At 42.1% G+C, this 16310-nt stretch overlaps 1 protein-coding gene across 3 annotated transcripts in view; it reads left to right on the top strand.

Moving 5' to 3' along the window:
- Window positions 1-16310, top strand: part of PCDH19 (protocadherin 19) — a 143431-nt gene that overhangs the window by 3030 nt on the left and 124091 nt on the right. For 2 of the 3 annotated variants that reach the window (XM_004777178.3, XM_004777177.3), the window contains exon 2: window positions 9962-10289. In XM_004777178.3, coding sequence (XP_004777235.1) covers window positions 9962-10289 — 328 coding nt within the window. Of the gene's footprint in view, window positions 1-9111; window positions 9253-9961; window positions 10290-16310 lie in introns of all 3 variants that reach the window. The other variant, XM_004777179.3, reaches the window with a different exon arrangement.

Genomic DNA, 16310 nt, shown 5'->3' with positions numbered 1-16310 from the left:
CGGATCCCCTTACCCAAGAATCCAACACTGCCACTGGATGCAATCAGCAAGAGGTTCTTTATTGTTACGCAGGCGCCTGCGGGTGGTCAGCGCGCGCCTGCGGGTGGTCAGCAGCTCCTGCTAGCTGAGCACACCCGGCTGGGGTGGTGCCGGGTTTTTATAGACAGGTACAAACAAGTTTTGGGTGGGCCGCAACTGATTGGTGGACAGTTTGAACTTTTGAAAAAGGCATACTTGGTGTTAGTGGAGTGGATCAGGGGACCCACATGTGAAAGCAGACAAAGCAATCTTACAGAAGCAGAACTGGCCAGTTAGCCCACGCATGCGAAGAGAGCGCGGCGGGGAGGGGGAGACAAAAAGGGGAAGTTAGCCCTTACTACTCAGCAGAAAGACATCCTGTCTACGTGACTATGTGGCCCCCTGCCTACATGACCATGCCCCTGCTATTAGGAGAGGGTATCTTGCTCAAACAGGAGTCAAGTGTCATGCCCTAAAAGCCAAGCAGTTACAGAAAGGCAAAAGAGCAGTTACATTGAATTCAACCCTGGGGGAAGGGAGGAGTGTCATCATGGCGTCTCTATTATTTCTATAAGCCACGCGGCTAGAGAAAGGTAAGAGAGCAATTCACACAATTAATAACCTAACTTAATTTCATACCTAATAGCCAGCGGTTTACAGAAAAGCAAACAAGCAGTTAGTTATCCTATCTATCTACTAGGGGAGGGGTTTGTCTAGGAGAGGGGTCTTTCATTCCCCCCTTTTTCTTTATCATGGATAGAATCTTATATCCATTCGTCTTGTTCTTGCATGTCCTGCCCTTGCATTGAGCTAGTCCGGGGCTCTGTTTGCTTGAGGAGTTGGTATCGCTGTGTCAGTACCATAGTCTGAACAACAGACAGGTGATCTTTAATGAACTGTACTAACCTGTTTAAGACACAAGGACCAAAAGTTAGAATTAATAACAGAATGATGAGAGGGCCCGTTATAGATGACAACAAAGTAGTAAGCCAAGGCAATCTGTTGAACCAGTTTTCGCGGTGGAGAAGGGTGAAGAGGGGGTGCAAGGCATCAGCCCCTTCTCCATCCTCAGCCAGCCTCCTGCTCCTTCATCATTTCCCCTGAAACAATTTTGACTCTTAAATCTTTAAGGTGGTTGAAGGTGGAAGGTCTCATCTTCTGTAACTTCTTCCTGCTGAATAGGGGCGTAGAGCTGTCCCTACCCTACCTACTGGGTCAATATTGATCAGTGGAGGAATGTATAGGGGAGTTAGGAAAGGCGGAGGCAGCCGAATCCAGCGCTGACAGCGAAGAGGCGTCCTCTCACGCGACAAGGATCGTCTGTCATGGTGAAGTCATTGCAGCAATGGAGTCTCGGCACCAAGTAGAGAAACATTGAACAAAGCAACATGTTAAGGTTAATAAGGCGATAATGAGAAGCCTGAAAAGGAGATTTGGCCATAGTCCTCCTTTAAACCAGGAACTTAACCATTCACTGAGAGAGAAGGATCTTGTAGGGCCTTAATCTGGGTATTCATGTCTTTTATTAGTCCTGTGACATTTTTGTGATAGTCTGGAATGTACACACAACATTCTGTCTTGATAATTGCACATGTGCCACCCTGGACTGCTGTCAGGACATCTAAGGCCATCCTTAGTATAGCGATAAGGAGGGTTTTGGAACTTAGGCCCATATTTGATTGGGGAGTTATGGCTTGATAGCAATCCCCTTTCCTTCCAAATAGCTCCATGGGCATGTAGTACCAGGAAAGCATATTTGGAGTCAGTATAAATGTTAATTCTTAGACTTTGGCAATTGCAAAGTGCTAGTGAGCACTATGGCACACCTAGCTTTTCTTATTTCTTTTCTATGAAAACTATGGTCATCAGAAAACCAACTGTCATTCGTATTTTTAACAGGGGCATCTTAAATCTGGCCATATAGAATAAGCAAGATCAAATAAAATACAAAGAACATTTTTGCTCTATAGAGAAAAGAAGTACAGTGGTCAGGTTCAGGCATACAGGTAACTAGGTTTAAAGTTTTAAGTTTGACAAGTTTTAGGTATTAATTCTGGCATAGATAAGTATAGTCCAATATTTAATTAGTTGGCCTCCATCATCCATTGGTGGCCTTTGGCTTCTAAGACAAATCTGGACCTGATGTGAAGTCATTACAGTCAGGGACTATTCCATAGTGAGCTTTGAGGCTCCTTTTATGAGGGCTGTTCTATGCTTAGCTAAAGCATCTGTTTGCAATCACACCTCAACAGAGGTGGCCTTTAGGATAAATATGACTAAGGGATGAAACCAATAAGAAGACCTTTGAGTGGTCCAGCCTTAATAATATCCTGATTACAGAGGATCATTGTCAAGTGGGAGAACTTGTCAAGAGATAAGGAGAGTTTCCCATGCATCATCCAATCCAATCATAAAGAAAGTGGGGTCATCCATTATCTCCACAAGTCCATAGTTAATCCTATGGAGTGTGGTATGGTGGCTTTTAGGCAATTTCATTATCCCAGCCACACATAAGGGGTTAGTTAAGTTATACAATTGTAGGGGAATCAATCCCGTTTTTCAGTTGTTTAATCATGTGCCGTGGGGTCTGCGAATATCCCCACAAAACAGTAAGATCAACTAAAGAAGCTATTGTATAACTTCTCTGAAGTTTACCTCAAATTGTTTAGCTTAGGTAAACATTTAAAGACAATCAAATCTAGAATTTAACATCCATAAAGGTGTGTTATTAAAACAATTTTTCTCTCTAAAATAACCCTCATTTACAGAGATAGCCAAATCAGGACTAATTCACTTGTGAAACAAGTCCAGTTTTAACAAACTTGGCCTATTATTTACATAAGTTCAGCAAGAACAGTGAGTGTGATCAATAGATCTTTTAGAATCTACTTTGATGGAACTTTGTATAAGGAATCTCTAGGTTGAACTTTTAGTAGCCTCTCCGGGCCAGAAGCCAAGCCACATACTTGCCATCAGGCATGCCTGCAATACCTGTTAATTTGGGCGAATGCCTCTTCTGAGTCTCCGCACCTACCAAAGAGTGACATTCTTTACTCACCTGGTGAGGCTGCTGGGAACTCTGTAAGCAAGGTATCAATCAGGCCAACAGTCCCAAGGGGCTTTATGGCTCCAGGTTTCATAAAACTCAACCTTAGTTCCTTTAAGCTGTCTGGTCATATCTGAGTTTATGCATATCTTTCTCAAATATGACATTCCAGTCAAAGCCTTGGTAAAATAACCAGTTTCCAATGGTGTCCTGTTACAAGGAGAACAGATTCTTATTGAACTTATGCAAATGACTGATTGCCATAGAAGAATGCTTACTGAGACCTTTTGGTTTCAGAGGGTTCATATAGAGAGAAAAGCTTGAATGCTTTGAGCACTTTTACAAAAGTTACAGATAACTTAAGAAAAAGTATCCCTAGTCTGGAAGAGCAAACATTAGAGAGAACCGGCAATGTTTAAAATAAGACAAAACATTAAGAGACACAACACTATAATCTTTTAGTTCATTTGGTCCCATGTTACTAAATCCGGTGAATGCGGCTTTAGTCAGTTTTGGAAATTCTTACCCATTTCAGTTTTAGGACTTTCAAGTATATCAAATATCTGTATTTGTCCTGAAAGTCCTTTATAGGAATCTCCTTGAAGATAAAACTCATTTTACAAGAGAATTAAAACAATTATAAATGACAAAAACTCAGAATGGATATGGTTAGAGCTAAAGAGACAGGGGAGTTTACAATTTAGCTGCAAGGAAATCAGGTTACAATTTCTGTAACATATAATATTCCCATAATTACAATATCAAGCGGTGATCTCTCAAAACATTAAAACTTTAGGAAATGCATAGAATCTCTAGAATAGTTATAGCATTTTCCCAAATGTAACCCAAGGTTTATCATTGGTTTAAATCTTGTCAACAATTGCTAAAACCTTAGAAAGTTTAAAAACACATGCCTAAATATAATTAGGGATGTTAAACACCTGATAAAACAAAACATAGGAACTGAATTTTTCAGGCAGGCAAAGAGGAAACCCTTTACACTTTTTAACAGATCAATTAGCTAAGAAAACTTTGCCCCTTTTAAACAGAAAGAAAACCAGCTTCTTATACCAGTGTCTTTCCCCTTTTTTTTTTATTTTACTTCTAAGTGTGCAGTCTTAAGATAGGAGTTTTCTGGGTTTCTCTCCTATCATGAATGATGTCGCAGACAAGGGAGGGGGGGGATCTTTCCCCTGCTGTCCTGTTTGCATCCCTCATGGGAATTTAGGAGCGTCTTAGCTAAGGCCTGTCCGCATAAACCCCGGACCAGGCTACTCCGTGGAGTAGATGACCGTTATGCCATATGACGCCCCGCGAGACTCAAGGTGCAGCCCCCTCAGACTCCGTAGCCAAAGTGGTGGAGCCATACAGACACATTCACACAGTCAGGCACTCTTCAGATTCAAACAGGTTGGATACCCTCCCCTTTTGGGCGTCTCTGGCTAATGGGAGGTGATCAGTCTCCCCTTTCACTCTTTACAGATTAGAGTGAGTTTCTATGGTTACAGGCAAAGGAGGATGGTAACAGGGTGTTTTCCCAGTCCCTCAAGGTTGGGCTGTTTCCTTAATCTCTCAAGGCCAAATGGCCCTTATACTTGGAAGTATAATCTATGTGGAGGCAGGTCAGGAGAGTGCTAAATCACCTTGGAGGCTGTTTTTCTTTCTTTTTTTAGTCTGTCCTGACCATATCTAAAATTTCTTTTGTGAAGATTTCCGTTCACAAACCTTCTACAACTTTCCTTTGCATTCAGGTTTTGTCCCAAGCCATTTCCTTCTAAACAACCATCTCATTTAGGACAAAATTACCTTCCCTTACCTTCAACAAAATGTATTCCCATTCCTTAAGTCTTTCTTACATATCTCCTACTTTCCTACATATAGAGTTTCCCTTTATTTCCATCAGTCTTAGTTACACTAAGCAGAACTTCGTATTCTTAGAAACACCTTTAGTTATTAACCAATTGTGAACTGTTACAACAGAATTCTTCAGGTGGCAATTTATGAATCAGTTAAGTGGCAAACAAGTTTACCAACAGATTTAAATACTCTTAGTTTCTTTGCAGTAAGAAGTCAAAAGCACAAACCTACATCCACTAATTAAAGACTTAGCATTTTATCCTGTTTGGTTAGGACCTAGATGTCCACAATTTAATTCCATTTGTCATCCAAGCAAAACTTTAAAACTTTCAGGTTACCAAAGACTTTTAAAGCTACTTCAGCAATTACCCATTAGAACTTTGAGACAGACAATTAACCATCAGTTTAGTCATTCCTTTGCTAACAAATTTTAACAAGTAACACAAGCTTATTTGACCTTCAGTAACTTCGAAGTTTCACATTTACTGCTGATAACTTAAAAGACAGGTCTTATCTTAATTAAACCAACAAACTTAACTTAGTTCCAACACTGATTTACGTTCCACCTGGACCCACTCCACTTTGAATGTTTACCTGAGACATGCGTGGGAAGATCTGGAGTGGGGAGGTGTTAGGTCCAGGGGGTGTGTTGTTCTTGCTCCTTGACAGTGGAGAGAGAAGGAGCTGTGGTGCATGATCTAGAGGCCAGTCATGCAGGCTGCACACACGTTGGTACAGAAACACATAAGGGGGAAACAGAAGAAACAAAGTGCTGCCAGGAGGCAGAGAAAGGATTCCCGGTTTTGGAGCTCATAAGCCCCAACAGAGGAGCAGACAACATGCTTTCCCACCAGCAAGGGGGGAGGGGTAAAAAGCAGTCTAAGTCAGGCCAGAGAACACAGGGAAACTTCCCCGAAACAAAGAGAGTTTCGGCAGCTGCTTGGGAATATTCCTTATAGTCTCTGTCTTGAGTTAGACCAACCCCAGTTGGCTCCAGTAATAGCCATTAACACGGGAAGTGAATGAGGGAGAAGCCCCATTTTAGACTCAAAGAAAACACCAAGGACAACGAGTAGAACACACAAAACAATTAAGAAAAAGGTCGCTGCGCGGTTTCGGTATGCTACCGAAAGCAAGGTTTCCACCGGCCCAGAGGAGCCTCGAGATCTCCCTGCGGTGGACAAATTCCATCCAGGGCCGAGGGGTTCCTCTGGAACGGACAAACAGATATAACCCTCGGACAAATGAGGGGCTCCAAAAAATTGGGCCCCTCGACACCCTGGAGCGTCCCCCAGGGTTGGCAGGGGAGAAGTCCGAGCTCGTCAGCTCCTTCTCAAGCTGCCTACAAATACAATCCAACAACGCACGCTGTTGTACAAACACTATACCGCTACCCGCAGTATAGGTCAAACAGAGGCCTCTCAAGACTAGAGACAAACAAGAACACGAGACTGGATACAAACGAGAACATGAGACAGGAGACAAGAATGCTGGCCAGCTTACCTCCCGGTGGGAGTCAGTTGGATCCGTGGGCAGGAGTCCGATGATCTCGGTGGGACCTCCAAATGAAAGACCCGCGGATCCCCTTACCCAAGAATCCAACACTGCCACTGGATGCAATCAGCAAGAGGTTCTTTATTGTTACGCAGGCGCCTGCGGGTGGTCAGCGCGCGCCTGCGGGTGGTCAGCAGCTCCTGCTAGCTGAGCACACCCGGCTGGGGTGGTGCCGGGTTTTTTATAGACAGGTACAAACAAGTTTTGGGTGGGCCGCAAACTGATTGGTGGACAGTTTGAACTTTTGAAAAAGGCATACTTGGTGTTAGTGGAGTGGATCAGGGGACCCACATGTGAAAGCAGACAAAGCAATCTTACAGAAGCAGAACTGGCCAGTTAGCCCACGCATGCGAAGAGAGCGGCGGGGAGGGGGAGACAAAAAGGGGAAGTTAGCCCTTACTACTCAGCAGAAAGACATCCTGTCTACGTGACTATGTGGCCCCCTGCCTACATGACCATGCCCCTGCTATTAGGAGAGGGTATCTTGCTCAAACAGGAGTCAAGTGTCATGCCCTAAAAGCCAAGCAGTTACAGAAAGGCAAAAGAGCAGTTACATTGAATTCAACCCTGGGGGAAGGGAGGAGTGTCATCATGGCGTCTCTATTATTTCTATAAGCCACGCGGCTAGAGAAAGGTAAGAGAGCAATTCACACAATTAATAACCTAACTTAATTTCATACCTAATAGCCAGCGGTTTACAGAAAAGCAAACAAGCAGTTAGTTATCCTATCTATCTACTAGGGGAGGGGTTTGTCTAGGAGAGGGGTCTTTCAGGATGAGAATAGAAATGCAGAAACTGGAAATGACAAGTAGTATTTTTTTTTAAAAATTCCTGATAAACACACTCTTGTTGAAGCTCTTCCTTACAATCAGCCAGAACAAATAAGACTAAGTATTTCTGGAGTCCAAGTTAGGATAAATACATGTAATTATTTCCAGCAGTGTCTCATTGAAACAGTTGAAAAAAAAAAAGAAGTTGTTTCTTTAGTTTGCTGAAATTGAATGATGCTGCGGTTTCCAACCAAGGTGTGTGTGGTGTGTGCTTTCAACATACCTACACATCCAGCGTGTCTTTTGTGCCATCTGTGCTTGCATGTTAATCAGTCAAAATATGTTCCTGTAGGTCCAGTTTGTATTTGACACCATCTGAAATGCACACTTCTGTGAATCAGAGCCCCCTGAATATGTAACAGCCATGCAATTATTGTTTCCCTTTTACTATTCTCTGCATTACACAAGTTAGTAGACAAATGCTAACCACACATGAATATCAATCAGGTGCCATAAAAGAGCAGCTGCAATGCCTCATAAATGCTTTAATCCTGTTACTAGTGAAATGGCCATGACTTTTCTTTCCTTCAGCTCTGAGTCAATTCAGATGGGAGAAATGGAAATTAATATTGCTCTTACCTTTGAAACCTGTGACTGCCAGTGGCGATTTTTAAAGGAGAAAAATGGGGGGGGGTCTGTAAAATTTTATTTATATAGAGATAATGATAGGGTGGACTCTTTTTAAGCCATTTCTGTAGTGTAAAGTAAATGTGTAAGACCCTTTTCTTGATGAAAAAGAAATCATCTTGAAATAAAGATAGTGAAGGCTTTGCCACTTCTTGGTGATATATGACTAGAAGTGAGAGCTCTTTCTGAGAGCTTGCCAGGGAGATCATTAAACAGGGAAGAGAGCATTTGAAATTAAAAAAAAAAATAGAAAAGAAAAAAAGAAAATCTTAGTGCTCTCCAACTTCACTCACATGTGTATTTTGTAAAGAGCTCTGTTCCCCATGATGGTTTGGGATTAATAAAGTACAGTTTAATTAAATAATTGGTCAATACAGAAAGGGCTGCTCAGTGAATGCCTCAGCCAAGTAATTGGACGGGGCATTGCCAAACTTATCCATCATGGGTAAACAAAATCATTAAAACTTCCCATTGATTCTATAAACAGATTAGAGAAGAAAATAAGCCCTAGTCCTGGGGTCTTTGGGATTTTATCTGCTCTTAAGCTCCAGTAGCATCACCTGCATGTATGCCTGAACACAGCGAAAGGGCGAGGGGAATGTAACTGCTCAGCCCTAGGAACATCCCTGGGATAGAGTAAGAATTTGCCTCGGGAAATATGCAATTTCCCTGTACGCTTAGACCTTTTAGAAAGCCTGTCTTTTCATGTATTAGACAAGAGGTTTTCTTTTCTCAGCCCCTCCTGAGCCTCTTCCTCAAATGCATTCATTTATGAGACTTGTGAGGTGATCTGCAATTGCTGCTGAATTCGGCTTTTTGTATTCAGACAATTAGCTTTGTTGATCAGGAAGACAGTCACAGTCTTTCCCTTGTAAAGATCAACCTGTATTATTTATTAACCCTATTGTTTTGCTGATTATTGCCCAGAAATTGAATTTTCCAACAATGAGGTGAATCATTATGTACAAAGGAATAAATGACTTTTAGAATCTAGCTACAATTCAATGTATTTCTTTTGACAAGTCTCTTAATGCTTGGTGTCTTCGGTGCACGTTGCTGGGTCTGTGTCAGTGTTAATTAAATTGAGCTCTTTATGTTCCAGTTGCAGCACAGCTGCTTGTAGGTGCACCTGAATGGAGAAGGATGCTGAATGCACTAACCTTTAAATTCCTTTGCAGTAATTGTTTAACCATCACTTGTCTCCTGGGCTATTTTATAAAAGGACAAAACAGCAAGTGTCCGCATTGCATCTCGGTTTCTCCCATTAGCAAGGAGCAAGACAAAAAGGCAGAGGAGAAAGTGAGCCTAAGGGGAAAGAGGTAAAAAGCACTTCCCCTCATTCAAATGGGTTTGGCTCTCCACTTTCTCCAGGAGAGGAGGGGGTAGGGTAGGGAGTGGAAGGGGGGCAGGGGTAGGACAGGGGGAAGGAGGGTGTGGAGTAGAGAAGCTGAGGTTACATCAAAGGGTGGGGTTTGATCTAACCCACTTCAAAACTGATCAGGTCAAAGAGATATCTGACTGAGGGTGTTTGCTACATGGCAAATGCCTGGAGGAACTGGAAAGGAGATTATTTTTTAATTCCTTCTGTCGCCTCTTCTTTTAAATTAATACTTGCTTCTTATTTCACCCAGAGGTTCCTTTGGGTTCCAGGGAAGCTCCAGACTTGACCATTTTCATGCTTTCTTTCCTATAGGCTCAACTTTTCCTGTCCTCCCCACTCTTGCTAAGTAGCCACTGGCAATGAGAAATTGCACATCCAGAGTATAGAAACATTTTGGGGGGGTGGTGGAGGAGTGGGAGGTTTGTATGTTTTATATGAAAGCTCTATGGCCCTTAGCTTGTTTTCACATGTACAAAGCACAGGAGAAACCTGATGATGTAATGCACCAGAATAAGAAGCTGGAGCAGAGAAGGGGTGCAACCCTCTGGGGTGCTTAATATTTATTAACCAACGCATGGTTTGGGAGAGCATTAGCAATACACGTTTCCTTTTTCTTCCTTTTTTTTTTTTTTTTTTTTGTCACGCAGAATCGCCGAGTACTCCTATGGGCATCAAAAGAAATCAAGCAAGAAGAAAAAAATCAGTAAGAATGACATCCGTCTGGTACCCCGGGATGTGGAGGAGACAGACAAGATGAACGTTGTCAGTTGCTCCTCCCTGACTTCCTCCCTCAACTATTTCGACTACCACCAGCAGACACTGCCCCTGGGCTGCCGTCGCTCAGAGAGCACTTTCCTGAATGTGGAAAACCAGAATACCCGCAATACCAGTGCCAACCACATCTACCATCACTCTTTCAACAGCCAGGGCCCCCAGCAGCCAGACTTGATCATCAACGGTGTGCCTCTGCCTGAGGTGAGTGCAGCTAAGGGGTTCTAAGAGGTCCTCCTGGCTGGCTCTCTTTCCCATGTTGCTCCCCCAGACCCGCTTAGGCCTCTAGGCTGCAGAATTCCCCTGCAGGGGTGGGGAGGACTTCTTTGCATAAGCCCATTTCTGTAGTCAATGTTTGCCAGCAGGGTCTCTTGGGGCAAAGGATAGCCCAACATATTGGGTCTTTGTAGGGGTGGATTTAAGGGTGGGAGCTCAAGGGCTCTGTACCTTGGAAGTCTCTGTATGGCGTTCTGGCATAATATGAATTTGCTCCACCTGTTGCAAATGCGGTATGCTTGCCAGCCAGCGGTACCAGTGTTCCAGTTAAAGTGGCTGAGAAAGAGTGGATCGACAAGCAGTGTTAAAGATGGGTGAACCCTAGAATGCTCAGGGGCCAATTCTCCAGTGCAAGAGTGATTCAGCTTCCTGAAGCCCCCTTTTTCTTTTTCTTTGGCCATATATGTGCTTTCCCAAGAATATGGGTGGGCTGGTTAAAGGGATGCAAACAAAAAAATTTAAAAAACCACGTTGCCATTTCTTGGTAGTTCTTTTGGTTTGGTGATATTTGACAAACAAGGAGGTGGAAACTGTCACTAATTACAAACTTTTCAGAAATTAACTATGATCTGAGTTGGCTCTGTTTCCCTTTACCAGGTATGAAGGTTTTTAAAATGGAAGCTTTTTTTTTTTTTTTTTTTTAGCACTGTGTGGTCTGATGTTTGCTGGCTCTTGAACAATTTCAGGGTAGTAGGGTGATAACATGGATAATGGTGGGTGGGTGGGTGGAACGCTATAAGTAACGGTTCTTAAGTTGGTTTCGAGTTTCCATAAATTGCTTAAGTTCCTCTTTGGTTGGAAATTTGATGCACTGGGAGGCATATGCCCTCTTCCAGGCCACTAATGAAAGGAATACTGTAGATTTGAAAGGCATTTCCACAGGTTTTGAAGCACGTGCCCAATCATTGTCTCCTTTGAGCCTTGCAATAGTTATCTTGATAGATTACCCTTCAGTAGATGAAACAGAGTCCAGAGATGGTAAGGGAGTTGTTCAGACTCACAGAGTAGGACATGGAGAGACACACAGAGAGAGGAGTGGGGTAGGGGGGGAGAGGAAGAGGGAAGTGCAGAGGCAGAGAAAGAAAGGGAGGAGAGACTAGATCACAGGGCTCTATAACTTTCTGCCAAGTGCTGTTTCAGTGCCACCTTCCTGCCTTGGAAATAATTCAGACTGACCTACCTAGGCTATGATGCATATAAAATGGTCTCATAGTATTTGTATCAATTTCAGAGGGCAATTGAATCAATTGCTTTCCCTAGTTTCCTGAAAAATCATTCTCACCAGAAGTAATTGGACCAAACAACAGTGCTTTTAATGAGAAATTGATGATCTTCAGCTAGCAACAAAAGCACCAGTATTTTCTATCTATTAATCTCTATATAAGGATTTATTGAAAATCCAATATCATGCCACAGAAGCACTGTTACAATTATGAATATCAGTATATACTACTAGGAACTAGATCATAGACTTTTTGGAGGACTACTTGTGGACTACTAAGAGTTTAGCCACGGAAAGGAAGAGGTAGTGCTATGTGGTGGAATCAAGTAGACCATGATTTTGAATCTGGGGGACACCTCTTGGTATGGAATCCTTCTGAGTCTCTGTTTCCTCATCTACAAAATGGGCACATCTACCATGCAAGGTCAGTCCAAGAAATAGTATGGCATTGTGTAATGTAAAGGGTATGACACATACGTGTTCCCTGAATCATAGATCTCCTCACTAGACAATAATTGGAGAATCATTTATAATGGCCTGCACACCTGAGTGTGACCCCATAGACACTGTAACTAAAGAGGAATTTAAGTTGGTTTTGTATAGGTAACACCTACAAAGTGGTGTGCTTGGAGTATTCATATTGGATGTTAAACAATGGAGGTAGAAGATGGCAACGTTGTGGGTTCAGGTGCTGACTGCTCTTGTTTTTGGAGATAGACAAAATAATCATCATCTGAGGATGTGGTGATTATTTCTGTGATCAATTCAAGGCACTAGAGAAATGTGAGCCCCAGTGCTTATGAGATACTTACAGTGGGCAAGAGACATATGACTGTGTGTGTCTTCATGGTTTATCAAAGATCTTGGTGTTCTTTTTGATTCTCTTATAGGCAGAATGAAATAAAATATTGCTTCAATTATTTAGAAAATCCATTGAAAGTCTGAATTCTGATCTTCTCCCCAACTCACAAAGCCACATGCTCTCCTTATTTAACTAAATCACAGAGCTATGTAGTGTCTAGGGCTAGTCAAGGGCCAAGGCAGTGTGTCCTAGACATAGTGAGACCAAGTGTGTATTTCTAATATGCAGTCCTGTAGAGTTCAACTGAGAAACCCATCCAGAAATAGGAGGCCATTTTAACTTGCAAATGTCACAAAGTTATGCATGGGGAAAATGATACTTCTCCTTTTCTTTCCATATCAGAAGTCCCTGAATGAGGACTAGGTAGAATACTTAGGTACAGTGAAATCTATAGAAGAGCAAGAATGGTTGATTCATACCTTCAGCTATATTCATTGAAGGTCTACTTTTTTTCTGCTCTAGGCTTTGGTGTTACAGAAATTAAAAAGATCTGTCGTCTCAAGGAATGTACATTCTAACAGGGGAGACAAGCAAACAAATAGGTGATTTGCAGGAATGATTTATGCTGCTGTGGCATTCAATAGGATATTCTCCTTTCCTAGGATAGTAATATCCTGATATATTTCCTACCTTCTCTTTATATTTCCTATTAATTAATTAATCCATCCAAGAAACCACCATTTATTAAGAAGTTATAACAGAGTGGTAAGTGCTATGATGTGATAAAAATGAGATTCTATGGAGACTCCTGTATTAAATCTTATGTTACTTACATTTTTCTTTACATTATTTCATCAAATCATTCTTTTATCTGTTCATTAACCCCAATAGCATTTGTCGCACATTTAGAATGTGCTAGATACTGCACTACTTGACCAGGATCCAACAATAAAACACTTGATCCTTGACCCTAGGGAGTTTACAAGGAGGCAGACAAGTAAACAGGTCAATTCAATTCAGGATAACTTTCCTTTTCTGAGCATATGTTACATTATTACTCTCCAGATTGAGACCAAAGCACTGCACATTATGTTTCTCTGCTGGGTTACCTTGTGACAAACCCACTCCCTCCCTTATCTGCAGAGTCTGTTACAGGGCTTTACAGTGGCTCCATAAAGGAGTGGGGAACTTCTTCCCTTGGAGCACTCTATTATACCTTATCACCATGGCATTAGATATCAGTAAGCATTATTAGAGAATCCAATGTGCTCAGCTGTGTGGCAGGTACCATGGGGATCCCAAATAAATATGAGATGCAGCAGCAGCCCACGGAGAGTTCAGTCTGGTTGGGGAGCTAACATCACCCAATGATTTCCCTGCAAGTAATATAAGAGAATTTCTAACCACATGTTACTTTGTAGACTTCGTAGTGCTCCCCTTCTGCTTCTTTCTTGGCAACCCTGCTATCATTTATATGTAGCCTTAACTGTTGAGCTCCTAAGGTTTGGTGCTGCTTGCAAAAGTGTAGGTCTCTTCTGCATCAGTGTGCAAACCTAGCCACATCTGAATATTGTTGGCCCTAGAAACCAAAGGGAATGTGATGTTCAATGCAGTTAAGTAGGTAAGGTAAAGGGAAAGGAGTCTAGGGAATTGGAACTCAGCCTTTAGTATCACAGAGACTGTCATGCCTAGAATAACACATCATTATTTGCAGATCTTCTGATGTTGGTCCGGAAATTGGCTATGTGGATTTTGTGGTTTTGTACACAGATTTGGCGAGGAAAAGTGGAGGATGTCTTTGCTGTTTACAGAAGATTTCTGTAGAATTAATGAAGTCAGGTATCCCTTAAATATTTTAAATTGAAGGGTGAGAGTTGCATTTCTTGGCATCCTGGTATATTTAGTCTGTAGATTTAGTATATGCATGAGTGAATGTATGTGTGGTGGGAGGAGAGTGAAAGGAAGGGAAAAGAGATTGAAAAGGAAGGGGAATTGAGAAGAGAGAATAATAATAGGTTTTCCAGTTTGCTAAGATTTTTCTAAAAATATTTCAACATTTTTAGAGTCTCCTTATTATGGCAAATACTTTTTCTTCCAATCTTATGAAATGGAGGCATGCTTACTGGGCCCCCCTGGATGCTGGAAAGTGTTATTCATTTGTACATCAGCATCTCTGCTTTACCCTTTTTGTCACCCAAGCTGTGATCATTGCTGTAGGAAGATGAAACTCATTTCTTCTACTGCTATTGGAGACGTGGGTGGGACCTCTTCCAGCTTTTACGAGAGGTCAAATGGCTTAGACACCCAGTCTCTTTGGTGAGGCATTTTAAAGTTTTAGTTTTCTAATGTTGAATGATTCTGAGCTGATACTCTGAGGGAATCATAGTGGTCAAAACTTCCTGAATTTTAGATTTAGATTTAGATTTTAGATTTAGGATTTAGATTTTGGTTTCAAACTCAATCTTGAGTTCTATTTTTCTACCTTTTGCTAGCAAACTGTGGCATCTTCAGTATGAGACATTCTAAGGCTGTGTGTGCTCTGCTATGGGACTGAGTGGCAGAAGAGTTTGCAGACTAGGAATGTACGTGGCAAACCAAACTGAATGCTTCCAGTTATCTTACAGGAAGTCCCTATGCATGTTATCTTAGTGCAAATAATGAAACTGAAACATTAGTTAGGCTTTGAAGAAAAATAGGAAGAAAGAAACAGCTCAACACGCTTTGGTCCCTAAAACAGAATTTTAAAGCTAGGGATTTGCAGGGATTTGAGTGAAACCGTGGGTTAAGGAAATAGAAAAGCAGCCCCAAACCTATCAGATGTCAGTTTCAGAAATCACTAGGAAATTGATATGTATGATGAGGCTGGTTTGAATAGCAAGGAAATGACACTGCCTCCAATGAAAACAAACCAACAAACAGTTAAGTGAACGTTTTTAATTTTATTTTTCTTTTACTTTTCTTGTTATGACAGCATTTTGGAACTACCTAAGTCTTATCCCTAAGAGTCAAAAGTAACCCTCAGGCATCAGAAGGAGGCAATGGGAACAGTGCAACCCGCCTCTTTTCAGGTGCATGCACTCCACTTTTCTCTAAAAATCAAAGGCTCCACTTCTACTAGGATACATTCTAGGGCCACCCATTGCCTACATTGTATCTTATTGGGCCATTCACATCTAGGGGAGGCAGTGTGTTTCCCAGTAGGGATCTGGTTGCAAGATGTGTTCCAGAATAAACTGTTCCTCTGTCGTCTCCATGCAACTGCCGCAGAACTGAGTTAGTTTACATTAGTATTTGCTAATTTATTATTATCATTCCTTATTGGCAATTAACTGGTTACCTTAGAGATCACCTCTCTCCCCATACACCTTCACTAAAGTTGATCTCAGCCAGAGCGCTTGCTAATGATCCTGAGATTTCTCTCCCTGGGGGATTGGAGGCAGGACATTTTCCATAGAGGGCTCTGAGGCTTTGGAATTCTTCTTATTAGAGGACCACTTGTTTGGGGGTCCTGGTGGCCCTACCTGGTTTTTCTTTGATTGTCCATCAGACTTACAAGGTGGGAGGAGCTGCAGACCTCACCTTCCCTATCCTTGCCCTAGTCTTGGTTGTGGTTTTGGTATTTTGCACCCAGAGGCTGAAGCTAGGGGTGTGGGGAATTGCTTGTTAGGAATTAGAGAGCTAAGAAAAGGATGAATCCACCTCGTGGCAAAGCTGGAGTCTTTGAATTATGGCGCTGCAGAGGATCTGAGGCAGCTGCTTGGAGTTTCAGATATTGACCCCTCTGCTTGTGTATCTCAGCTTTCAGGGCTTAGGGGAGACCAAGCTTGGCTGGATCGAGTGTCTCAGATGTGGGTAAATGAAGCCATTTGTACAAGAGGCCTGTGTGTGAGAGGCAGGAGGCTGGCTCAGGAGCGGCCATTTTCTC

Source organism: Mustela putorius, unplaced genomic scaffold, assembly GCF_011764305.1.
Source record: "Mustela putorius furo isolate JIRA1106 unplaced genomic scaffold, ASM1176430v1.1 tig00000842_pilon_pilon_pilon, whole genome shotgun sequence".
Lineage (NCBI taxonomy): Eukaryota > Metazoa > Chordata > Mammalia > Carnivora > Mustelidae > Mustela > Mustela putorius.
This window is presented reverse-complemented; position numbering and strand designations above follow the sequence as displayed.